At 37.7% G+C, this 20,526-nt stretch overlaps 1 protein-coding gene across 3 annotated transcripts in view; it reads left to right on the top strand.

The window, feature by feature from the left end:
- PLCH1 (phospholipase C eta 1) overlaps window positions 1–20,526 on the top strand; it is a 264,244-nt gene that overhangs the window by 201,840 nt on the left and 41,878 nt on the right. For 2 of the 3 annotated variants that reach the window (XM_082251170.1, XM_082251168.1), the window contains 4 exons: window positions 920–1,081; window positions 7,760–7,825; window positions 10,783–10,865; window positions 15,595–15,675. In XM_082251170.1, the coding sequence (XP_082107296.1) occupies window positions 920–1,081; window positions 7,760–7,825; window positions 10,783–10,865; window positions 15,595–15,675 (392 nt within the window). The remainder of the gene's footprint in view (window positions 1–919; window positions 1,082–7,759; window positions 7,826–10,782; window positions 10,866–15,594; window positions 15,676–20,526) is intronic. The other variant, XM_082251169.1, reaches the window with a different exon arrangement.

The following is a 20,526-nucleotide window of genomic DNA, read 5'->3' as shown; positions in this document are numbered from 1 at the left end:
CTGTAAGCCCTAATCATCAAAATGAAAAGAAAGAAATGCTTGAAATATATCACTCTGTGTGTAACTCATCTATATAAAGCCACTACACTCTATGTTTGAGATAAATGCCCAGGTACTCACCCACACAGAAATTCATACAAATCCAAAACTGGTATAGAGGCACTCATGGGTCCTGCAGAGGAGATGAATTGGCAGCATTTTTATTGTTGACATTTCAAAAAAGCTCAATTCAACTTTGTTAAGTCTTGAGAAAATGGACTGAGCTTCATCAATACGTCAACCTAAAAAACGCTGCTGTTTTGATATATTTCTGCTACAAGACCTGTGAATGCCTCTATATCAGTTATGAATTATATATATATATATATATATATATATATATATATATATATATATATATATATTTTTTTTTTTAGTGTAAAATAGGGCATTCATGTTTTTAGAGCAGTGTTTTAGAACTAACTAGCAATTGATGTTGTGTGATGAAAATAATGGAGTTTTTAAGAGAATCACACACCAGGCATACTTGGAAAGCATTTGACATTCTGGTAGGGTGCACAATATCGCAAGAAGTGAGAAACATTCAGAAAAAAAGTTAAATTTGCATATTTAATTTGTATACAAATTTAATTTGATTACAGTGTACAAAGACAATACACATTGAGCTGCACTCTGTCCTCGTACATTGAATAGCGCCCCACCATGCCAAACACCACTGATGTGTGCAGGGACAGTTGGTATTTTGTGTCGTAGATTATGGTGGTTTATGTTTTGCTTCAGCTCAAATGCTCCTTCTTCTTTAACAGAAAGGCGCTCCTTTCAGTAAATGCTTCTGGCATAGCTAAATACGTTTTTATGAATCGGCATTGGAGCACTGAATGGAGCAAATGTTAATGTTTTTTGTGTTAATCCTTTGCAGAGCAACGGAACAACAGAGCACCAAGTAGAATCATTTATACGAAAAAAACTGGAGTCCTTACTGAGGGAATCGCAGATCAGGGACAAAGAGGATCCTGACAGCTTCACTGTGAGGGCTCTGCTGAAAGCAACACATGAAGGTCTGAATGTCAATCTAAAACAGGTAAGGACTTTGCTATCCCTGTGGGTCACACTGCAGTTGACAGCTTCAGCCATTGTCAGACTCCTTTTACTACGGCCTTATGTGTCTCACAGATGACACCCAGGCTTCACCTATTTTATATATTAGTGAAAGCTCTATGTAATGAAAAAAGTTGCTTAAAATATATGCATTTTACATTGCTTTTCTTGTGAAATGAAAAATGAAGATGTTGCAGTGAGACAAAAATGATAAAATTGGCATAAACAGCTTCTCATGCTTCAGATTGGATGACCTCACAGTTTGGAAACCACTGATCTTCTGTAATTATTTTAAATGGAAAAACCCTATTTTCCTCTAATAGATCGCTTGTATCAGTTGGATGTCACTTTGAATACAAAGTGCAGATAATAACTCAAAGGATTAGATAAGCCATGTGATAGGATAATCATTGCAATGTCAGCAAAAGCTGTGCATCCGATGTGGTATACCACCTGAATTTTTACAGCTGCCCAATAAATATGTGCTTTCTTTTCTATTGTTTGCCCTAAATATTTTGTCACTGTAAAACATGTCCATGAAAGTCACAATTTAGGAAACCTAGCTACTGAATAAAATATCACATTTTAATAAAACCATGAAAACAAAAATATTACTTTGTCCAAACTGGTTAATGTTAAAAGATCAAAGAATAATGTACAATTAATTACAAGCAACATTTTTTAAGGTAACATAGAAGCTCAATTAACAAAACATATGGCATTAATTGTTGTTTCTATTCGGTATTTGTAATGAGAAACTCTGCAATTTATGTACATAAAGATGGCCATACACTAGTAGAATTTAATTGGAAATTTCTGTTTTCAGAACATTTATTACATTCTCTAATGGCTAGGGGCTCAAATTGTCATTCACTTTCAACCAAAATAATGAGAAAATTTGAATGAGCAGGATGGAAACTTTTTCTTAAATGAATGTGTTTCTTTCAGTGTATGTCATTTTTTTTTGGGGGGAAATTCAATATGCCAAAATCAAATTTTAAAAGCAAACAGAATTTTAGTGTACTTTTGAACAACATTCATCAAGTTGCTGTTGCCATTAATGCATGTACAGATGGGTTCATTCTATACTGTTTGTTCAAAGGCCACCAGTGTATGGCCATGAGCTCATTGTCCAACTTCTTCTCTATAGCCACCTGTATGATTCAGAGGTATGTCTTGAGTCCACTAAGCTGTTTCTTTTGCATTAGGCCTTATATGTACATGTCTAAATCTCCGGTCTGGTGGATGGTTTCAATAGCCTATATTGATGAGTATGATCAGCCTTACACAGCTGTGGTTAGGATAGCAAATTTTGTCATTAAAAAAACTAATTAACAATTTTTTTCTATTTGTAATATTTTATAATTTACAATTATGTTGTTAGCTTTAAAATACACATGCACATTATATGCCCCTTCCAATAATGATTGGCACATGTGCAGAGTATGGGATTATTAGAGATTACTTTAGGCGAGCAAAGCCTGAAGAAATCAGCTGGGTTCAAGGGTCCTTGACAGCAGGAGAAGTGTAAATTGGTTGGAGAAAATGAGAAGGTTGGATCATTAATGAATGTCTAACTGGTGTTGGTGTCTCTGTTGTTCCACCATGTAGACTGGCGACACCCTAAGGGCCCTTTCACATGCATACTTTTTTCCTGCGTTTTTACATTGCAAGAGAAACGCAAGAAAATATTTTACTTTAAATCCTATGGGATTCTTCACACCACTGCCTTACAGGTGCAATGCCTGTTGAAAAGACCTGCATTCTGCACCTAAAACGCTGCTTCCCGTTGAAATGAATGGAAATTGCAGTAAAAACACACTGCGATTTGCATTTGGTGAGTTTTTGAGTTACATGCCTAATTTTCAAAGGTACAGGCAACCCAAAAAATCACCAGAAACGCAGATACAGAGCAGTGTAAAAGAGACCTAAGCCCTTGTTTACATTAAATGCAGCTTTGAAATTGTGTGACTTCATCTAAAATCGCACTATTTCAAAGCTGCATGTCTGTGTGACTTCAGGAGCGACTTTGAAGACATTTGTGCGACGTGAGATTGGCAAAAGTAGTACAGGGACTACTTTTTCAAATCGATACGGCACCGCAAAGTCGGCATCACACCGATTTGAACAGGGACATTGCAGACAAAAGGGTGCGACTTGTCATGCCATTTTGACTTGACAAGTCGCTCCAATGTAATTGAAGATTTAGATAGGAACTGTGTTACTTTCCAGATCACCAGATGAAAATAAAGGAACAAAAGCCTAAAAATAGGAATGAAGCCACCATATTTAAGGATTGGTTAGCTACAGTATATTCAGGTTTTTTATTGGGTTTAATACTGCTTTAAACTGCTTTGTTTAGAAGATAATCAGCCTGCTGTGGCTTAATAGACTTTGCCCCTTACAAAAAAAATAATATATATATATATATATATATATATATATATATATATATGTATGTATATCCCGCAATGTTCCACTTTGTACACACCAAATTCCCTGATTTGTTTTCTTGGCAATGCAAAGTATTTCAGCTTTGGATGCAATGTCCTAGGGGATCCTTTGTTGCCGTAAAATTCAGATGGCTTGATAAAGACAGCATCTGTCTCTACATTGTTTGGCTTTTACTGCCACTGGCAAATTAGCAAATGTTTCAATCTCTAAACCATGTAAAACCTACATTTTCTCTCTTTTTCAATTCACCTTTAGCCATAATTAGTTAATTTTAGATAAACATGGGCTTCCTAATGCATTGTTTGCCACATTATGTTTTTCATTTTTTGTACTTGTCATCTGGCTTACATGTTCTGTGCCGTTTGATGGGTAATTTAATGTTTTCCCTGTGAAATCAGTCTAAATGCTTATTTCTGATTTCTTATTTAGATTACATGCTGGCATAAACAGAGCAAATAAATTGTGACTTTCTGATTCTGTGCTTACTGTATATACTTATTTTGGGTCAGTTTTAATGGTTATATGGGTCAGATCATTGTCTAGCCTGCCTGTCATCATGATGATGTTCCGGCATTGTAAATAATGTTTCTAGCTGAATTTTGTAGAGCATTGTATTTGCTCCTGTAATAAATGCATAACTTAACTTGTCTCTAGATGCTGATGCAGTTGTTAACTGTAAAATGTAAGCATGAATATTTCTCTGGGGTGGATAGTGTTTTCTCAGAATGAAGTAGGTTAGCAAATTGACAAGGTATATTTTATGGACCGTAAACAGAGTTACTATTTATATGAGTTCTCTACTTGATGCTTATGTTTCGTACAGTATAGGACATGTTCACCTCTAATGGGACACATTCTTACTGTAGATGACACATATTAAAACTCAGAATCTATGTGCAAGACAGCCTGTGTGCTTACAGAATTGAAAACGCTTTTAATCTTTGCCAAGGATAGATAGCATATGTCAAAGTAGCCAAATGGGTGAAACAATGGCAGCTGTGAGCTTGTTTAACATTTTGTTGACTACCATTGCTGAGTACTTTAGCCACCTGATCACATTCGCAGTGTTTGCCATCAGTGCCTCCTTCCTGACCTTGTATCTCTGGCTGTGTCACTTTACATTCTCCCTTTAAATCTGGAAACACTGCAGCCAACTTCAGAAAGCTGAGTGGGGGGGGGGGGGGGCATCATTAAACTCTCTTAAAATATATATATATATATATATATATATATATATATATTAACACTGATGATTTGTAGTTTTCGTTTTCATAGACAATCACATTTTGAAAAATGTAAAATGTTATCTTTTTTATTCTATAGGACCTTGACTTTAACAACATCTATGGTTTTGGAGTCCTTAGTAGCTTTCTAATTACCTAATGTGCATTTCAGGGTATGCGTTGGAAACAAAAAAATAGGGCCAATAGTGAAAAGTTTCATACAAGCTGTTTTAAAGGTTTTTCCTCTTTGTACAAGAGGGTAAAGCTCCCTTTAATATGCTAAATGATGTTGATCATTAGTGGTCTTCTCCCCATCCACTCTCCCAGTGATCATTACTACACATTAAAGTCAAGCCAAGAGGATTCAGTGCCTGCTCTGAACAACCTCAGGGTTAAAGAAATAGTTTGTTTTAAGTTTTTTTTTTTTTGGGATGGAAAAAAGAAGAGGTAATTTTACAATCCTAAGATTCCCACATTGAAGAATAATTCCCTCATATTGTGGGAAGAAATGGAGATACTGTATTTAACTGCCTTTTAATCCAATACCACACTTGAAATAGTGTACTCACAATCTTTCTGAATGAAGGAATAAAGGAAACCTTTTGCTTATTGACAAAGGTGTCTTGGGGGAAATCATTGATGAACGTAGTGAATTGGTTCGACATAGTGGTTTGGTGCATAGTTTTACATGAACAAGCTTCCATTTCAAATAGCTCCATCAATGAGGATAGCATTTAAGTGATGTCTGAACTCTGTGCCGTTTTCCGGTTAAACAGAATGAGGTTAGTTTATTTAGTTCCCGAAATTTGTGAAAAACACAACATCTCAGTGTAAATGTATATCTGTAATAAGTAATACTGATCACATAAAATCTAAACATACACTGTTCCCTGTTAACTATCTATCATGGATAAGCATTATTACATGGCAACATTTTTTTTATACATTTGCTTCCTTTAGTAAGAAAGATGGGAACACAATGTTGCACTTAAGTACCACTTGTTCGAACATTGACACATACAGTTCATGTTTATATTCTTATTGTACTATACTAAGGCATACACTCCAGAGAGAGAGATATCATTTTGCACATGTATAATTTATTAGTAAGTCCTCATCTGGAATATGAAGTAGAGTTGTGGGCACCAGTTCTCAAAAAAAAGATATCAGGGAACTGGAGAAAGTGCAGAGAAGGGCACCCAAACTGATGGGAGGCATGGAGGAGCTCAGCTATGAAGAAATATTAGCTAAACTGAATGTATTCTCTCTTGAGAAGTGGCGATTAAGGGGGGATATTATCAACATGTATAAATACATAAGTAGTCCATATAGTGAACTGAATTTTGAGTTATTCATATTCGATCATTACAGAGGACAAGGGGGCACTCTTTACGTCTGGAGGAAAAGAGATTTAATCTCCTTATATGAAAAAGATTCTTATCAGTGAAGCCAGAACATGCTGGGCAGCGCTCACAGCAGTTGGCTGTGAGCGCTGATTGGATGCTGATTTTCCAGCATGCTCATTCAACAGAAGCCAGTTGTGTACCCAGCCACAGAGCAGTGAAAATGTGAAATAGACTCTCTTAACCGCTTGCCGACCGCCGCACGACTATTTACTGCGGCGGTCAGCCCCTCACAGGCAAAGCGACGTAGTACTACGTCGCTAGTCTGTGAGGGTCTCAGGAGCGAGCGCGCGACGATGGAGGCGCGCTCCCACTCCCACGCGGTCATGGACCCCCCCGCGCGTGTGACCGGTGGACCCGATCGTCCACCGGTCACTCCCGATCGTCGGTGGAGAGGGAGAAAGGCAGGTGGCTAATGTAAACAAGCCGCCTGTCATTCTCCCCTGTGTAGAAATAATGATCATACGGTTCTACTATGTAGGACCGTTGATCACTGTTCCTACACCTCAAGCCACAGCCAATCACAGTTAGAATCACGCCCCTAGGGACACACATAGCCCCTCCCTCTCAAAAAAGTTAACCCCTTCACTGCCAGTGTAATTTTACAGTAACAGTGCATATTTATAGCACTGATTACTGTAGTAATGTCACTGGTAACCCCAAAAGTGTCAAAAATGTCAGTCAAGGGTCAGATCTGTCCGCTGCAATGTCGCAGTACCGCAAAAAAATCGCAGATCGCCGCCATTACGCATTAAAAAAAAACAACAAAAATGACAAAAGTCTTTACCTTTGTTAGTAAACGCGATAACTTTTGCGCAAACCAATCAAATTACGTTTTTTTTGCGATTTTTTTCTACCAAACATATGTAGCATAAAACAAATTGGCTGAAAATGTTAAAAAATTTTTGATTTTTACATTTTTTGGGGGGGAATTTCATATACAAAATGTGAAAAATATTGTAATTTTTGCAAAAATTAATGCTCTTTTTTTGTTTATAGCGCATGATCAAAAAATCTCACAGGTGATCAAATACCACCAAAAGAAAGCTCTGTTTGTGGGAAAAAAAGGACGTCAAATTAGTTTAGGTACAGTGTCGCACGACCGCGCAATTGTCCGTTAAAATCTTGCCAGCTCAGTAGATTATTTAAAAAAAAAAGAGCTGGATACATTTCTAAATGCACAAAATATAAGTGGATAATAATGTTTATAGGTAATAACACCAGGGGTAATTGATCCAAGGAATAATCGAATGCCTCCTGGGGGATCAGGAAGGAATTTTTTTCTCTCGTTGGAGCATATTGGACCATGCTTTATTTTTATTTATTTTTATTTATTTTTCACCCTCTGGATCAACTGTGGGTATGGGATTGTATATGGAGGATTTCTATTTTGTTTTATTCTTTTGGTTGAACTAGATGGACTCTTTTTTCAGCCTGATTAAATATGTAACTATTCGACTTATTACTGTATTTTTTATATACGGATAAAATGTCTGTCATTTGCTAGAAAAAGTTATACCTTATCTAAAAGAAAATTTGTTTTTGTTTTTTTCTGAAGTTTTTTCTTCTTTCTTTATGCAGAATTCAGATACAAAAGACAGAGGGAAATCCAAAAGGGCATCAGTGGGTAATATTACAAAGCACAAGGTAAGCAATTTTCAAATATGCAAACATACATGATAAGATGTATCATTATTATAAATTGTAAGGAAACAAATCTAAAAAAAAATGATTGTCATTTAAAACCTACTAGCAATCAGAATATATAGTTATTTACAAACCTCTAGAGGGTCCAACCATAAATATAGCAGCAGCACTGTCAAATTAAACAACAATTATGAGGTGTGTGGATGAATTGTCCAATGTCTGTGGTTTTAGCAACCTAGACATGTGCAATTCATTTTGGTCCGAGTACAAATTTGGACACATTTTTGATGATTCAGAGATTTGGATGTACACAAAACTCTGAATAAAATAGTAACAAAATTTGTTGAAATTAGTTTAATTTAATTTCGTATATTCCTTTTCTAATGAATTCCAAATTTTTGGAACGATTTAAATTCTGTGTGAAGAATAGCCGGTTGTTAAATAGTGGGCTGGAATGCCCGCCGCATCCTTAAAGTGGAGTTCCACCCATTTTTGGAACTTTAGATCTTTGTAATCCCCTTTAAAATGGCTTTTACCAATGGAAACTTTTTTTTTTTTTTTTTGCTAGTAAATACCTTAATTTCGGATTTATTCCTCCTCTCCTCACTTCCTGGTCCGATCGGCGATGACGTCATTCGGCGATCCGCAGTGTCTGCTGGGATGTATTCTATTCCAGAAATCTCAGTAGCTGTATCTGTACTGAGCCGTGCCTGCCCCGCCTCCGCCCCGCCTCCTCTCAATGAATTGCATTGTATGAATGTATTAAGGCTGTTCTCTGCCCAGCCTCCGCCCCGCCTCCTCTCAATACAACTCAATGAGAGGAGGCGGGGTGGAGGCGGGGCAGAGAACGGCCTTAATACATTCATACAATGCAACTGAATGAGAGGAGGCGGGGCGGAGGCGGGGCAGGCACGGCTCAGTACAGATACAGCTACTGAGATTTCTGGAATAGAATACATCCCAGCAGACACTGCGGATCGCCGAATGACGTCATCGCCGATCGGACCAGGAAGTGAGGAGAGGAGGAATAAATCCGAAATTAAGGTATTTACTAGCAAAAAAAAAAAAAAAAAGTTTCCATTGGTAAAAGCCATTTTAAAGGGGATTACAAAGATCTATGTATTCCAACCTATTAAAAATGGGTGGAACTCCGCTTTAAGAACCGATGACTCATCAGCTGTCAGCAGGCTTCCCCACTGACAGCAGAAATGTAAACAAAAGAATGCCGGCAATTAAAAATTTGTAAAAAAAAAAAAAGGCTTCCCCCCCGAATCCATACCAGGCCCTTTGGGTCATGCCAACATTTTTGTTAAAAATGGCATATATCAGATTCTTATCTGGGCTTGCAGCACAGCAGGGCAGGAAAGAGGGTGTGAGCAAGCCATACCAGCATACATACCCTCAACAACAGAGGGGGGGTGGCTGTGGTGGTGTGCTGGGGCAAGGGAGGCTCTGCTTTCCCACCCCAAAGCACCTTGTCCCCATGTTGATGTTTAACAAGGGGGCCCCCAGATCCTGCTCTCCATGTGAATGAGTATGGGGTACATCGTACCCCTGAACAATTACTAAAAAAGTGTAAATAGTGAGTAAAGACACAAGACAAGTTTGTGACAAGTTTTTTTTTAAAAATGAAAAAATTGTCCCCCGGTGTAGAATCATTGTCCATTTTAATGCCCGCCAGACCCCAATAAAACAAAAAACCTCCAGCATCGTCGTAGGCTCCTTCAGTCTGCCTGCTCCACTGTTTGACATTTCTTATATAGCTAAGGGGCAGTTCCACCCAGCGACATCTTCGACCTGCCCGGCCTTCTTGTGACGTCATTGACCGAGGCATGCTGGGTCGAAGATGTCACAAGGGGTTGGGGGGGTCACCTGATGTCATCATCAGGAGACTGTGCCCTTTAATTATTAGGTATTTAAGAAATGTCAGAAGGTGGAGCAGGCAGACAGCGGGAACCATGGTGATCATTGTTTCTGGGACAGGAAGTGAGGGGATCCCCCCACCGGGGGTACGGGCAGTAGGTTTGAACTTCTCCCCACTCTAACGCTGCAAAATTTTTAAAGTTGTTTTTTTGTTGTGGTAATTCTTTTAGTGCACATAAAGGTTGCTTTTGGTTTAGACAGAATTTGAGAGAGACAGAACTACATATTCATGATTATTTTATCATGTAAAGTGAAAATGGTTGTGGTGCTCTACAATAAAGTGTAACTAAAGGCAAAACTGATAATGTTTTTTCTGTTCCCCATAGGGGAGCTTTCTGTTCACTTCCTGTCCCATAGCCAAAACAGGAAGTGAAAGAAAATCCCTCCAAAATAAGGGAATCCTAGGGTGTCAGCAGGGTCACCAGAACTAGTGTCCCCATTGGAAGGTTTCCCCCTTTATTACTGTTTTGGTGTCAACCCAAAATTTGGGATTTTCTTTCGCTTCTTTCGCTTTCAATGTTATGGTAAACAAGTTTAATAGAGAATCTCCCTAATGGGGGAAAAAAGACAGCAATAATAAGGGACAGGTGTTCTAATTACTCCCCACTCTATCCAAAATGTTTGCCTTTAGTTATATTTTAGTGCACATTGTAGATTTGTGCTATCATTATAAAGTATATATTTTAATATGAGAGATGAAAAAATGTTAAAAAAAATTGAAAAACAATCCATTCTCTTGCACCCACACCTCAAAGTGTACTTGTCTCATCTCACTATAGTTTACAATCTATAGCAAACTTTTGAATGCCCTCCAAGTACTTCCATAAACACAATGATTATTTAGGTCTAGTCGTGTGTGGACCAGCCCATGAATTGCACTGTTATCTTTTTTTTTATTTTTTCCTCTAGTGTTAAAATAAATATTTGACTGTATATACAGAAGTATAAAGCATCAGTTTTTATTTTCATTGAAATAAATATGCATACTTTTTTGTGCTTTTCCAATTAATAATTGTTTATGGCTTTTCCTCCAGCGAACCTCAAAATCCAGGTCAAAATCTTGCAGCACTGATGAAGAAGAAGATTCTTCTCCAAGGGAATCTGAAAAGATGAACAGGTCAGTAATATTATTTGGAATCCCAGAATCCTTGCAGCACTGTGATCATGTTCTTGCTCTTGACTTATGGGCTCATGCTTTTAATAATGTATGTTACTCATTACCTATCATTAGCTCTCCAAGACTGTTGACCTTAGAAATTCAAGTATGATATCCAGCTTTGTTGTAAAAGCACAAAGCTTTATCTTATGGGTAAATTATTAAAGATCCTACTGTTTTACAATGCCATCCATCCATTAATTAAGACAAAGAGACACTAAGCTCAAAATTGCTCTTTGGGAGCCTTAGTAGCTATCATTACCTTTTTCTCTTTTATTGATATGTATTGTTTTTTGTTCCTGTATTTCACTTTCCCTAAACAATGATTTCCCAGAGACACTCAATAGCAAAGGTTAAAGTAAACAGTGTCCCTGTGTTTATTAAATGCATATTAGAGTTTGTAAGAACGGACTATGATGCCCCCTACTGAGTATGGTAAGATGGCCTATAGAGTCTCTTATGATTTACATTGCAGGCCAATTATTTCTTCATTATCAACTCACTGCAAAACTACCAAATTAAGTAAACCGTATTGTGTTATCATTCTATCTGCTTTAGATTAGCCCCCATGTATGTTTCAAACAGGTAAAGTAAGGGTAGGGGTTGAATTATGAAAGGCAAGTATACTGTTCACTTTGCAAGGAAGTTTTCCTTTAGTCTAGTGAGCATGATGACAGCTCGCTTTGCAAAGACTATCCAATCTCGTGCAAGAAAATAAAATAAGGAAAAAAGCAATATTTTTGCTTGCACATGATTGGATGACAGAAGTCACCCAATTCACTAAACTAAGGGATATTCTTTTACAAAGGGAACAGCTTATTTGCCCCCTTGTTTTGTGCTACAATCTATATCATGAGGAAGTCTGTAATTACAGATGTGTATAATGTTATTTAGTGTGATATGGTCAGTACAGTAAGTCAGAAAATACAAATCCCATAGAAAATCCATAGGCAGTGCTCAGATATGTTACCTTTATAAATGTATAAAATGCTTACCTCTATATATACTTCTTTTAAAGCACAGACGATAAATTATGAGAGGGATTTAGAACTATTGGGTTAGTTTGCCTTTATATAATCATTACCACTGAAATTCAAAATGTATTTTATTCAGTGTAAGTTATTGTGCCATTAAAGTGGGTCAGAAAATTGCTTTGGATAACACAAAAAAAGTAAACCATGGTAATTGAACTGCTGTGCATTTTCACTGCATGAGCTTCTTAGAATATGACATATAAACGTAATCTGTTTGCTGTATTTTGAGATTCTTGCTTTTCATTTCATATCACTCGTTCTGTTGCATCTGTAGCACTGTAATCATCATACTAATTCAGGCATCATTTAGCACATGCCTATTAAATCAATGTTCAGTTCTCAAATTTATATAAATCCAATTAGTCAGAAATAATTAATGTTAAATAATGAAACAAAAAAACAAACAAGCAACAAAACATACATTACCCCTGAAAAGAATGTATTTACCTATTGGGCACCTGGTAACCTTAAATTACATGACAGAAGGCACATGAATATCTAGGTGAACTACTTTAAGCAATATTAGAGTCTGAAGCAGATCCCTGGGTTAACAGGAATACACTGTGCTGTACAGATGTTTACAGCAATATTTTGGAGTATTTGAGTATATGCTATTTGAGCTTTGAGTATATGCTATCCAGTTGAGGTTATTACATTACACTTGCTTTACTGAGAAGGTTTTTCTGAAAGGCCAATTTTTTTTTTTTTTGTTTTATGATTTTATTGCATTGGCAGAGCTAAATCATTATGTGTGGAGTGGAGGAAAAGATCAGAATTTGGATATTAATCACAGAAAACTAAATGTACTTAATCTTGTATTACTAGGATTAACACAATGTCTTTGGATCTACTGATCATTCTGCCTTTTTCACTGATTGTAGTTTCAAATGCTTAGTGACTTTTTACGGCCTTAGATGATATTTACTGTATTTATGTGGGTCAGCTTTATTAAAGGGCAAAATACCTTAATATCTTCACACACACACACCAATCGTCCATAGCATTATGACCACTGCGAGGTGAATAACATATCTCATTACAAAGGTATACAAGTGAATGGGATATATTGGGCAGCAGGTGAACATGTTGTCCCTGATTTGAAAATGTTCAAAGCAGAAAAAATGGGCAAGTGACAAGATGTGACTAAAAGGGCCAAACTGTAATGGCTAGAGGACTGGATGATTGGGTCAGAGCAACTCTAAAACTTCAGCTCTTGGGGAATGGTCCCAGTCTGCAGTGGTCAGGACCGACCAAAAGTGGTCCAAGGAAGTGACTGCATGCAAAGGATTGTGGGATATGGTACCGGGTATGGTACCTCTTGGAACCACAATCAAGGTGGTACTGTTTTTGAGAGCCGTACCGTTTGGTTCCATGCAGTGGAAAAGCGCCGCCGTACCGTACCGAACCGTTCCTACACCATACCATGCGGTACCAGCAGTGGAAAAGCACCATTATTTTGTTTTGGTTAAAGTGTTACTAAACCCACAACAGTAAAATCAGTCTGTATATGCTGTAAAACATGCTTGTTATACACACTGTGGAACCTAAGGGGTTAATCCTCCACATTGTATAAATAGGCTGTTTGATCCTGTCTTCTCTGATCCCCCCCTTCTTTCACTGTCCCCAATCCATCTCCTGATAAGACAGAGCTTGTGGACTATCTCTGCACATGCTCAGTTTGGTTTGTATTGCTAGAGAGGTTTTATATTTCTTGGGAGGGTGCATGTGATCGGCACAAGGCCAATCAGCACTGCCCAGAGGGTCAGGGGTCCTGTAGCCTAAAAGGACAATTAGGGGGAGAATACAAACTCCTCCTACAAGCTTTAATCAGACACTGGTAGAAGTTACAAGACTGCTACTGTATATACTGCTGATAAGAAAAGGTATTTAGCAATTTATATTTACTAAAATAATTGCATTTCTGTGTTTTTTGTACTGTAGGAGACCAGATATAGTGAATGCAGGTTTCTGGGTTTAGTAACACTTTAAGTGGGGAAGGGTTGGACCCTATATCATGTTAGTATTACTGTCTCTCTGCTGAGATTTACCCCATTACAGCAGTAACCACTTTGAAATGAATTGGTAATGCCAACATTTTAGAGTTCTGACACTTATTCATGTGTCAACTCTCTAAACTCTCTCAGATAGGAATTCAGTTGGATAGGTTTCCTCTCATTTCCTGTTGTGTCTTTAGGACAGTAAATTAAGGTAAATCTCCCCACCAGGACACAGACCACAACTATAAGAGTTTAACCCTTGCCTCATTTAAATCTAAAAAAATTAACATTTTAGCATTACATACACTTTAAGGAGTAGGATAAGGTTTGGGGCCTATAATTTTTTGCTTTATGCCTGCCCCATTCTATTTCTACTCTGCTTATTGATCAATTGATGGGTTTATACCACTTCTCCTTGAGCTGCTTAGGCCAAAAAAAACAATCTTTTTTTTTTTTTTTGGCAACTGTAGGTATGTGGGGGAGGGGGGGTCTGTTATTCCCTAATTCAAATATAATTTTTACTGTAACCTATACTCCTCTTCTGGTCCGGTAGTTAAAAAAAAAAACAGATCAAGTAAATGTAAATGCAGTTAAAAAATAGTAAAAATACATATTTGAAATTTTTTATTTGTCCACCCCTTTTTTGTTACATTTCTGCATGCTATAAGGGCCATGACAACACTTTTCACAGCCTGTGAATCTGCCCTGTCTCTTTTCTCCTACACCCGGTATTATCTCACTTCTGTAAACCAGTAAGCACTCCCTCCCTTCCACCCACCAGTTTACAGAGCAGAAAGCCCAGTCAAGTACAAACCTGATTTCAGCATTTACCTGCTGTATGTAAACCCTATATACAGATCAATTTCAATTATTATTTTATTTTCACTAGCCTAACTGAAAGATCATTTTATGACTTTTAAAAGAATACATATGCTGGCTAAGAAACGTTTTATGTAGTTACCCATAAACTATAGAATTAAGGAACAACATATATATGATCAAGCTGTACATTTTTATCTGGCAAATATATATTTTTGATCATTTATATTTAATCTGTAAACCTCTGACAGTGAAGTCAATTTGTGTTAGCCCTGGAAGGTCTCATCCCATCTATGACAGGGACCAGCTTCACATTACAGTAGTGTCAGGAATTTAGGCATGTCACCTGATCAGACCGTAAATGTTTAACAAGCGTATAAAATATGCACGGAATCCTTGTCATGTCATCTGACAGTGACCGCTATTCCATCACCATCTGATTTAGGGGCATGACACAGTTTCAGAAGACTTGTCCAATTTTTATCATGTTGTGTTGGTTTTCATCTGTGGAATGTGCAAAGTGTCTGCTGTAGACAAACCACGTACATGCAATACATTTTTCCACTCCTAATTCATCTTCCTCACCTCTGCTGACTGTTAGAGAATGAGAATTGATTACATTTTCTTTGTGTTCATCCAGCCTAGTATCAGCCATAATGTAGGTTAGGAGCTCAAAATCCAATTGATTTGTTCAGTAATCATTTTCCACCAGTGCAGCTATGTTTTCTGTATTTGTTGACAACCATTGTGCACTGTAACTCTTTCATGACTGTTGAAAAGTATTGGAATTGAAATGGGGCAGGCAGGGAGATTCAATACGTTGCCTCCTAATTGCTGTAGGTGGAGCCAAGCCACATATGGCATCTTACTTACTTGTGCTTGGATTGGTGGAGAAGAAGATTTTGAAAACGCCCATTACAGGTAAGATAGCATCCAAAAAACATCATATAGTACCCAGTGTCCTTTGTATATGTTAGTAAGCCCATACGTCATGTGTTGACATATTGGTAGATTGCAGTCTATGCACTTAACATTCTCCAGAACAAGGTTGGATTTACCAATAGGCCTGTACCTATGAGCGGTTCAATCAGCAGCTTTTCCCTGTATACTTCTCAGTCATGCATTTTTTGCTTTTACATTTAGTGAAAGTGCAAGCACTTGATGGTTTGTTTATTTGTTCTCCTAATGTTCTAAATTAGGTTAAGACCAGTAAAACAAGAAGATGTTCTGTATGAAAGAGGTGATCCTAATGTTTCTTTGAGTTCTGAAGGATGTGTGCAAACATGCTTCAATGATAGAAAACTCAGATATAAATGCAACCCTGCTTTAAAATAGAGAATCAAACATGGCACAAAATCCTAAAGAACAGTTCATTTTGGTGTTCTTGCTTTAAAAAGTATGACATTTATTCTGCTATATTCTGTTTTGAACTTCATTGTTTGGTGGTCTCACAGCAATGGTAGTTGCCTTTCGTGTATTCAAACACTGACACTAGGGACTCGGACTTCAAGGGCAAAGTGCCACCCAAATCAAATGTATGGGAAAGCCTTGATCCACATTCCAATGTCTTTACTCGCAGGCAGGGAGATGTTTTGAAAACCTTGGAACGGCAAATGCTATATCACAAGTTCTCACATAGTTTCTTTGTAGTTATATACAGTGAAATCAATATATTGAAAGATAGATGAACTTCAAAACCAAACTTGGCCCAACACAGCCAGAGCCTGCCTTCCAATATCTAAGGCTAGCTTTATGCATCCTTGCGGCAAATTATCATACTGATACCATTTACAGAGTGAGGTAAAACCAAATAAAGTGCAAATACTATTGCTGCTCAACAAGATCTAATCTCTAAAGTTATGAAATAAAAAGAGAAACAAATGGTTATTTTATCAGTTTATAATATAAACAATATTTAACTAAAAATAAAGCTATATTTTCAGTCTTTTGCATTGATTTTCCAAGTTCAAATTATCTTAGAAGAAGGTTCATTAGCCTTGTGAGAAATGTCTTTAAAAATCTTTTGCTGTAAATAGGTGCAACATTTCAAATTCCAAAGAAGTGAAATGGCAGCTGGAACCAGGCTGACTGTTATGGACTACACAAATTTTATATGAGGCTTTTAGAGAACTGGTCAGAAAAAAAATGAAAGGGTTTAAATATCTAGTCTTAAATCTGAACTTGGTGTACAAACGTTTCTTACCAACTTCAATACAGGACACTTTAACCCTTTCTCTGCCGTAGACCAATTTTCAGCTTTCTGTGCTGTCATTCAACACTCTACCTAAATGAAATTTTTATCATTTTTTTTAGATAGAGCTTTCTTTTGGTGGTAGTTAATCGCCATTGGGATTTTTTTGGTATATAAATAAAAAGAAGGCTGAAATTTTTTAGGAAAACACATTTTTTTTTGTTTCTGTTATAACATTTTGCAAATAAATAATCTTTCTTCATAAATATAGGAAATATTCAGTAGTAATCTGCTACACGTCCTCTGTAAAAATAACCCAAATCGGTGTATATTATTTAGTCTGAGTGAAAGTTATAGAGCCTACAACTTATGGTACACAGTATTTATTTGAAAATTGATCAATCCAAGTGCCTAGCTAATTTTTGAGGCCTTAAGCCCCGGTTCACACTTATGCGATGCGGGAAGGCTGCGAATTCGCAGCCTGTTCCCGCATCGCAAACGCACCCCTGGCAGTTCACACTGCCATATGCGATATGCTGGGGGTGTCAATGTAATCTTAACGACACCCCCAGTTTGATCGCATATCGCAGTGTGATCTTGCAGTTCGCACAGGATCGGATTGCACAAGTGTGAACCGCTGTGCGATCCGATCCTGATGCGGCTGCAAAAAAGGGTCCTGTGCGTCTTTGCTGCGGGTGCGGTGCGAATTTAGCCATACAAAGTGTATGGCTAAACTCGCACCGCTCAGCCGATCGCATGTAATGAAGGAGCAGTCGCATCAGTGTGAACCGGCTCTTAAATGGTATGACAGCACAAATACCCCCAAATGAGCCCTTTGTGGAAAGTAGACAGTCCAAGGTATTTAATCGAAGGCATGGTGAGTTTTTTGCCACAATTTTTTGGAAACCAAAGAAGTTAAATAAAATGTTTTTTTTTTGTTTCACATTTTTTTTTTTTTTTACATGCTGTAACCAGAGCAGTACAGAATCATCATATGACTGGTTTAACAGTGATCAGGCATACTGACTAGTAATAGTATGTAAATAAAAAAAATAATAAAATAATAAAGATAATGTTTTATCTTTTTTTTTTTCTTTTTATTTACGATTTTTTTTTTTTTTTTTAAATACTGTGACCAGGGCAGTGCAGTGTTCCTATAGTGACACTGTACTACTCTGGGGAAGAGGTCAGGATTTTTTTAGTTACATTATGGTTGCTTCTAACGGTGATGATCACTATTAGGGCTCTTTCACACGGTCCACCTCCGTAGGCAGATCCGTGCTGCTCAGCGGGGATCGATCCACAATCCCCGCTGAGCCAGCAAATGACAGCTCCATCTCCGCTTGCAGTGCGGAGAGGGAGGTGTCACAGCCCCCGCTGCTCTCTATGGGGGATCGGATGAGAGCGGACCGCCTGTCCGCTCTCATCCGATCCGATCCGATACCTGAACGGATGGAAAAATAGGGTTTCCATCCATCCAGATTTCACGGACAGGATCGGAAACGGATGGCAGCGGGTGTCAGCGGAAGTATCTCCGCTGACATCTGCTGCCCCATAGAGCTGCATGTAGGATCCAATCAGATCTGCCACTGACAGGCGAATCTGATCGGACCGCCCGTGTGAAAGAGCCCTTATAATCAAACATTTTTTTATGAATTTTTTTTCATTCACAGGGTGTGCTACGTGACAGCTGTGACCAATCACAAAGATCGTCACAATAGTACACAATCAATGACTATGTATGAAAGGCCTTTATTGTGTACAATTGTCATGTAATCGCTGTGATTGCTCGCAATAATCACATGGTACTGGGGCAGGCATGGTACAAAGACTTGTCATCCAATGGACACAGTGGGTGACAGATTACACTGCAGCATGGCCCCTAGGGCGCACGTGAGGCGTGTAACTGGAAGGGTGTCATGTGATGACCAGACAAAACTGTAGTGCATCTGCTCAGCTCATTTGTCTATAGGCCAGAACTGAAATGGTAGAATAGTAGCCACAGTAGTCAGCAGCCACAGGTGATATTAATCTGCACTTTGTGTACCAAATTCCTTGGCAAATCATAAATTAGCTTGTAAAAGAAGTGAAAATAAGCAATGTAGGAGAGACTCAACAGATCCTCCCACTACAGACTGTCTGCAGAAGTCAGGTGGATGCAAGGCTACTCATAATGCCTAATAAGAGAGCAGTGAAGATCAGCCTGTATTACAGAAAGCTTCTACACAAAGGCTGAGTTTCACTGTGAATTATTGTACAGATCTGGAAGAAATACAGAAAGCCCACAGATTCGAGTAAGAATTCACATGACTCTTATATTTAGACCTTGTTTGCTTATCCTGCAGGTCAGTTTTACATTATTATAACTGTGCAGATTTACTTGTAAACAGTAATAAAATATATGGCTTAAATTCGGTTTTACAGTAAGTGTGTATAATAGTAAAAAGTAACAGTGCAGCAAACATGGGAGAAATGTAAACAGTTATCAATTGATTTAGAATGCTTCTCCACTCTTAATGGATATTTCACTTCTGGGTAGACATCAGTTAGTCGAGTTTGGTTCCTTATCTTTTAGAAATTCTGGCAGTGAAATCTTAATTACTTGCTCCATTGACCTGTTGCAGCCATTATGAGTTGGTCTCACTCCCTTTTTTGATATGTGTATACCATCACACATTAATAACAATGCAACAAGCAGAGCAAGACTCCTTATGCAGTGGGCTGATTAAAACTCCATGGCTACGTGGCACATGGCCAAGAACACCAGTTGGCTGACGATGCCACTTCAGTTTTCTAAATGTTTTTCTTTTTATGGTATTTGTAAAGCATTTTTTAACTTTACAGTGACAACTTGACAACATTTCCTTCTCTTAAACCTATTCTACTTTTCATAGCTGGTCGTCTTTTACAGGTGTCAGCACTGATGTAGAATTCATAAGCTGCTCCTCAAAATTTCTAAACTAAAAGCCAAAGTCAGAAAAACCAGCTAGGAAGACATGCATGCATTATTTAACCTCCTCTGGCTTTTAACACAAGCAATTCAACACAAATAATAAATTATATGCTGGCTTACTATAAACCAAAAGGATTTACCAGTGTCAGGGCCAGTTTTACTGTTCACCAACTGTGACATGTACCTTAATGATATGTCTGTATAAGCATTTGTTTAATAAACGAAAAGTGCTAAATCAAGTGAGTGGAGGCCAAGGGATTTTTTTTTCTCTTTTTTCTCTTGCTAGCAATAAAGTACATTTATAAAATAAAATGTGCAGCACCAATGGTTCTAGTGAATAGTGATGTGAAAAACAACTTGTGCAAGTGTTCATTAATAACTGTGAACATGAAAGTTCAAAAATAAAGTCTTTAGCAGAAAATCATGAAGAAAACAACATCATGTGTGAAAAAAACAATTCTTGTAAAAGAGTGTTCAGAGGTGAGCCGCCACCTCCCCATGAAGTCAACACTCACCAGATGCGATGGCTGCCATTACAACAGCATGTATGTCAGTATGGACATGCAATAAATACTACACTATTAGAGCATCTCTTTGGCTCCTGGTGAGCTTTATTCACTCCAGCCAA

This window comes from Pelophylax lessonae, assembly GCF_965119305.1.
Source record: "Pelophylax lessonae genome assembly, chromosome: 3".
Classification (NCBI taxonomy): domain Eukaryota; kingdom Metazoa; phylum Chordata; class Amphibia; order Anura; family Ranidae; genus Pelophylax; species Pelophylax lessonae.
Note: the sequence above shows the minus strand (reverse complement) of the source record. Positions and strands in the feature narration are given on the sequence as shown.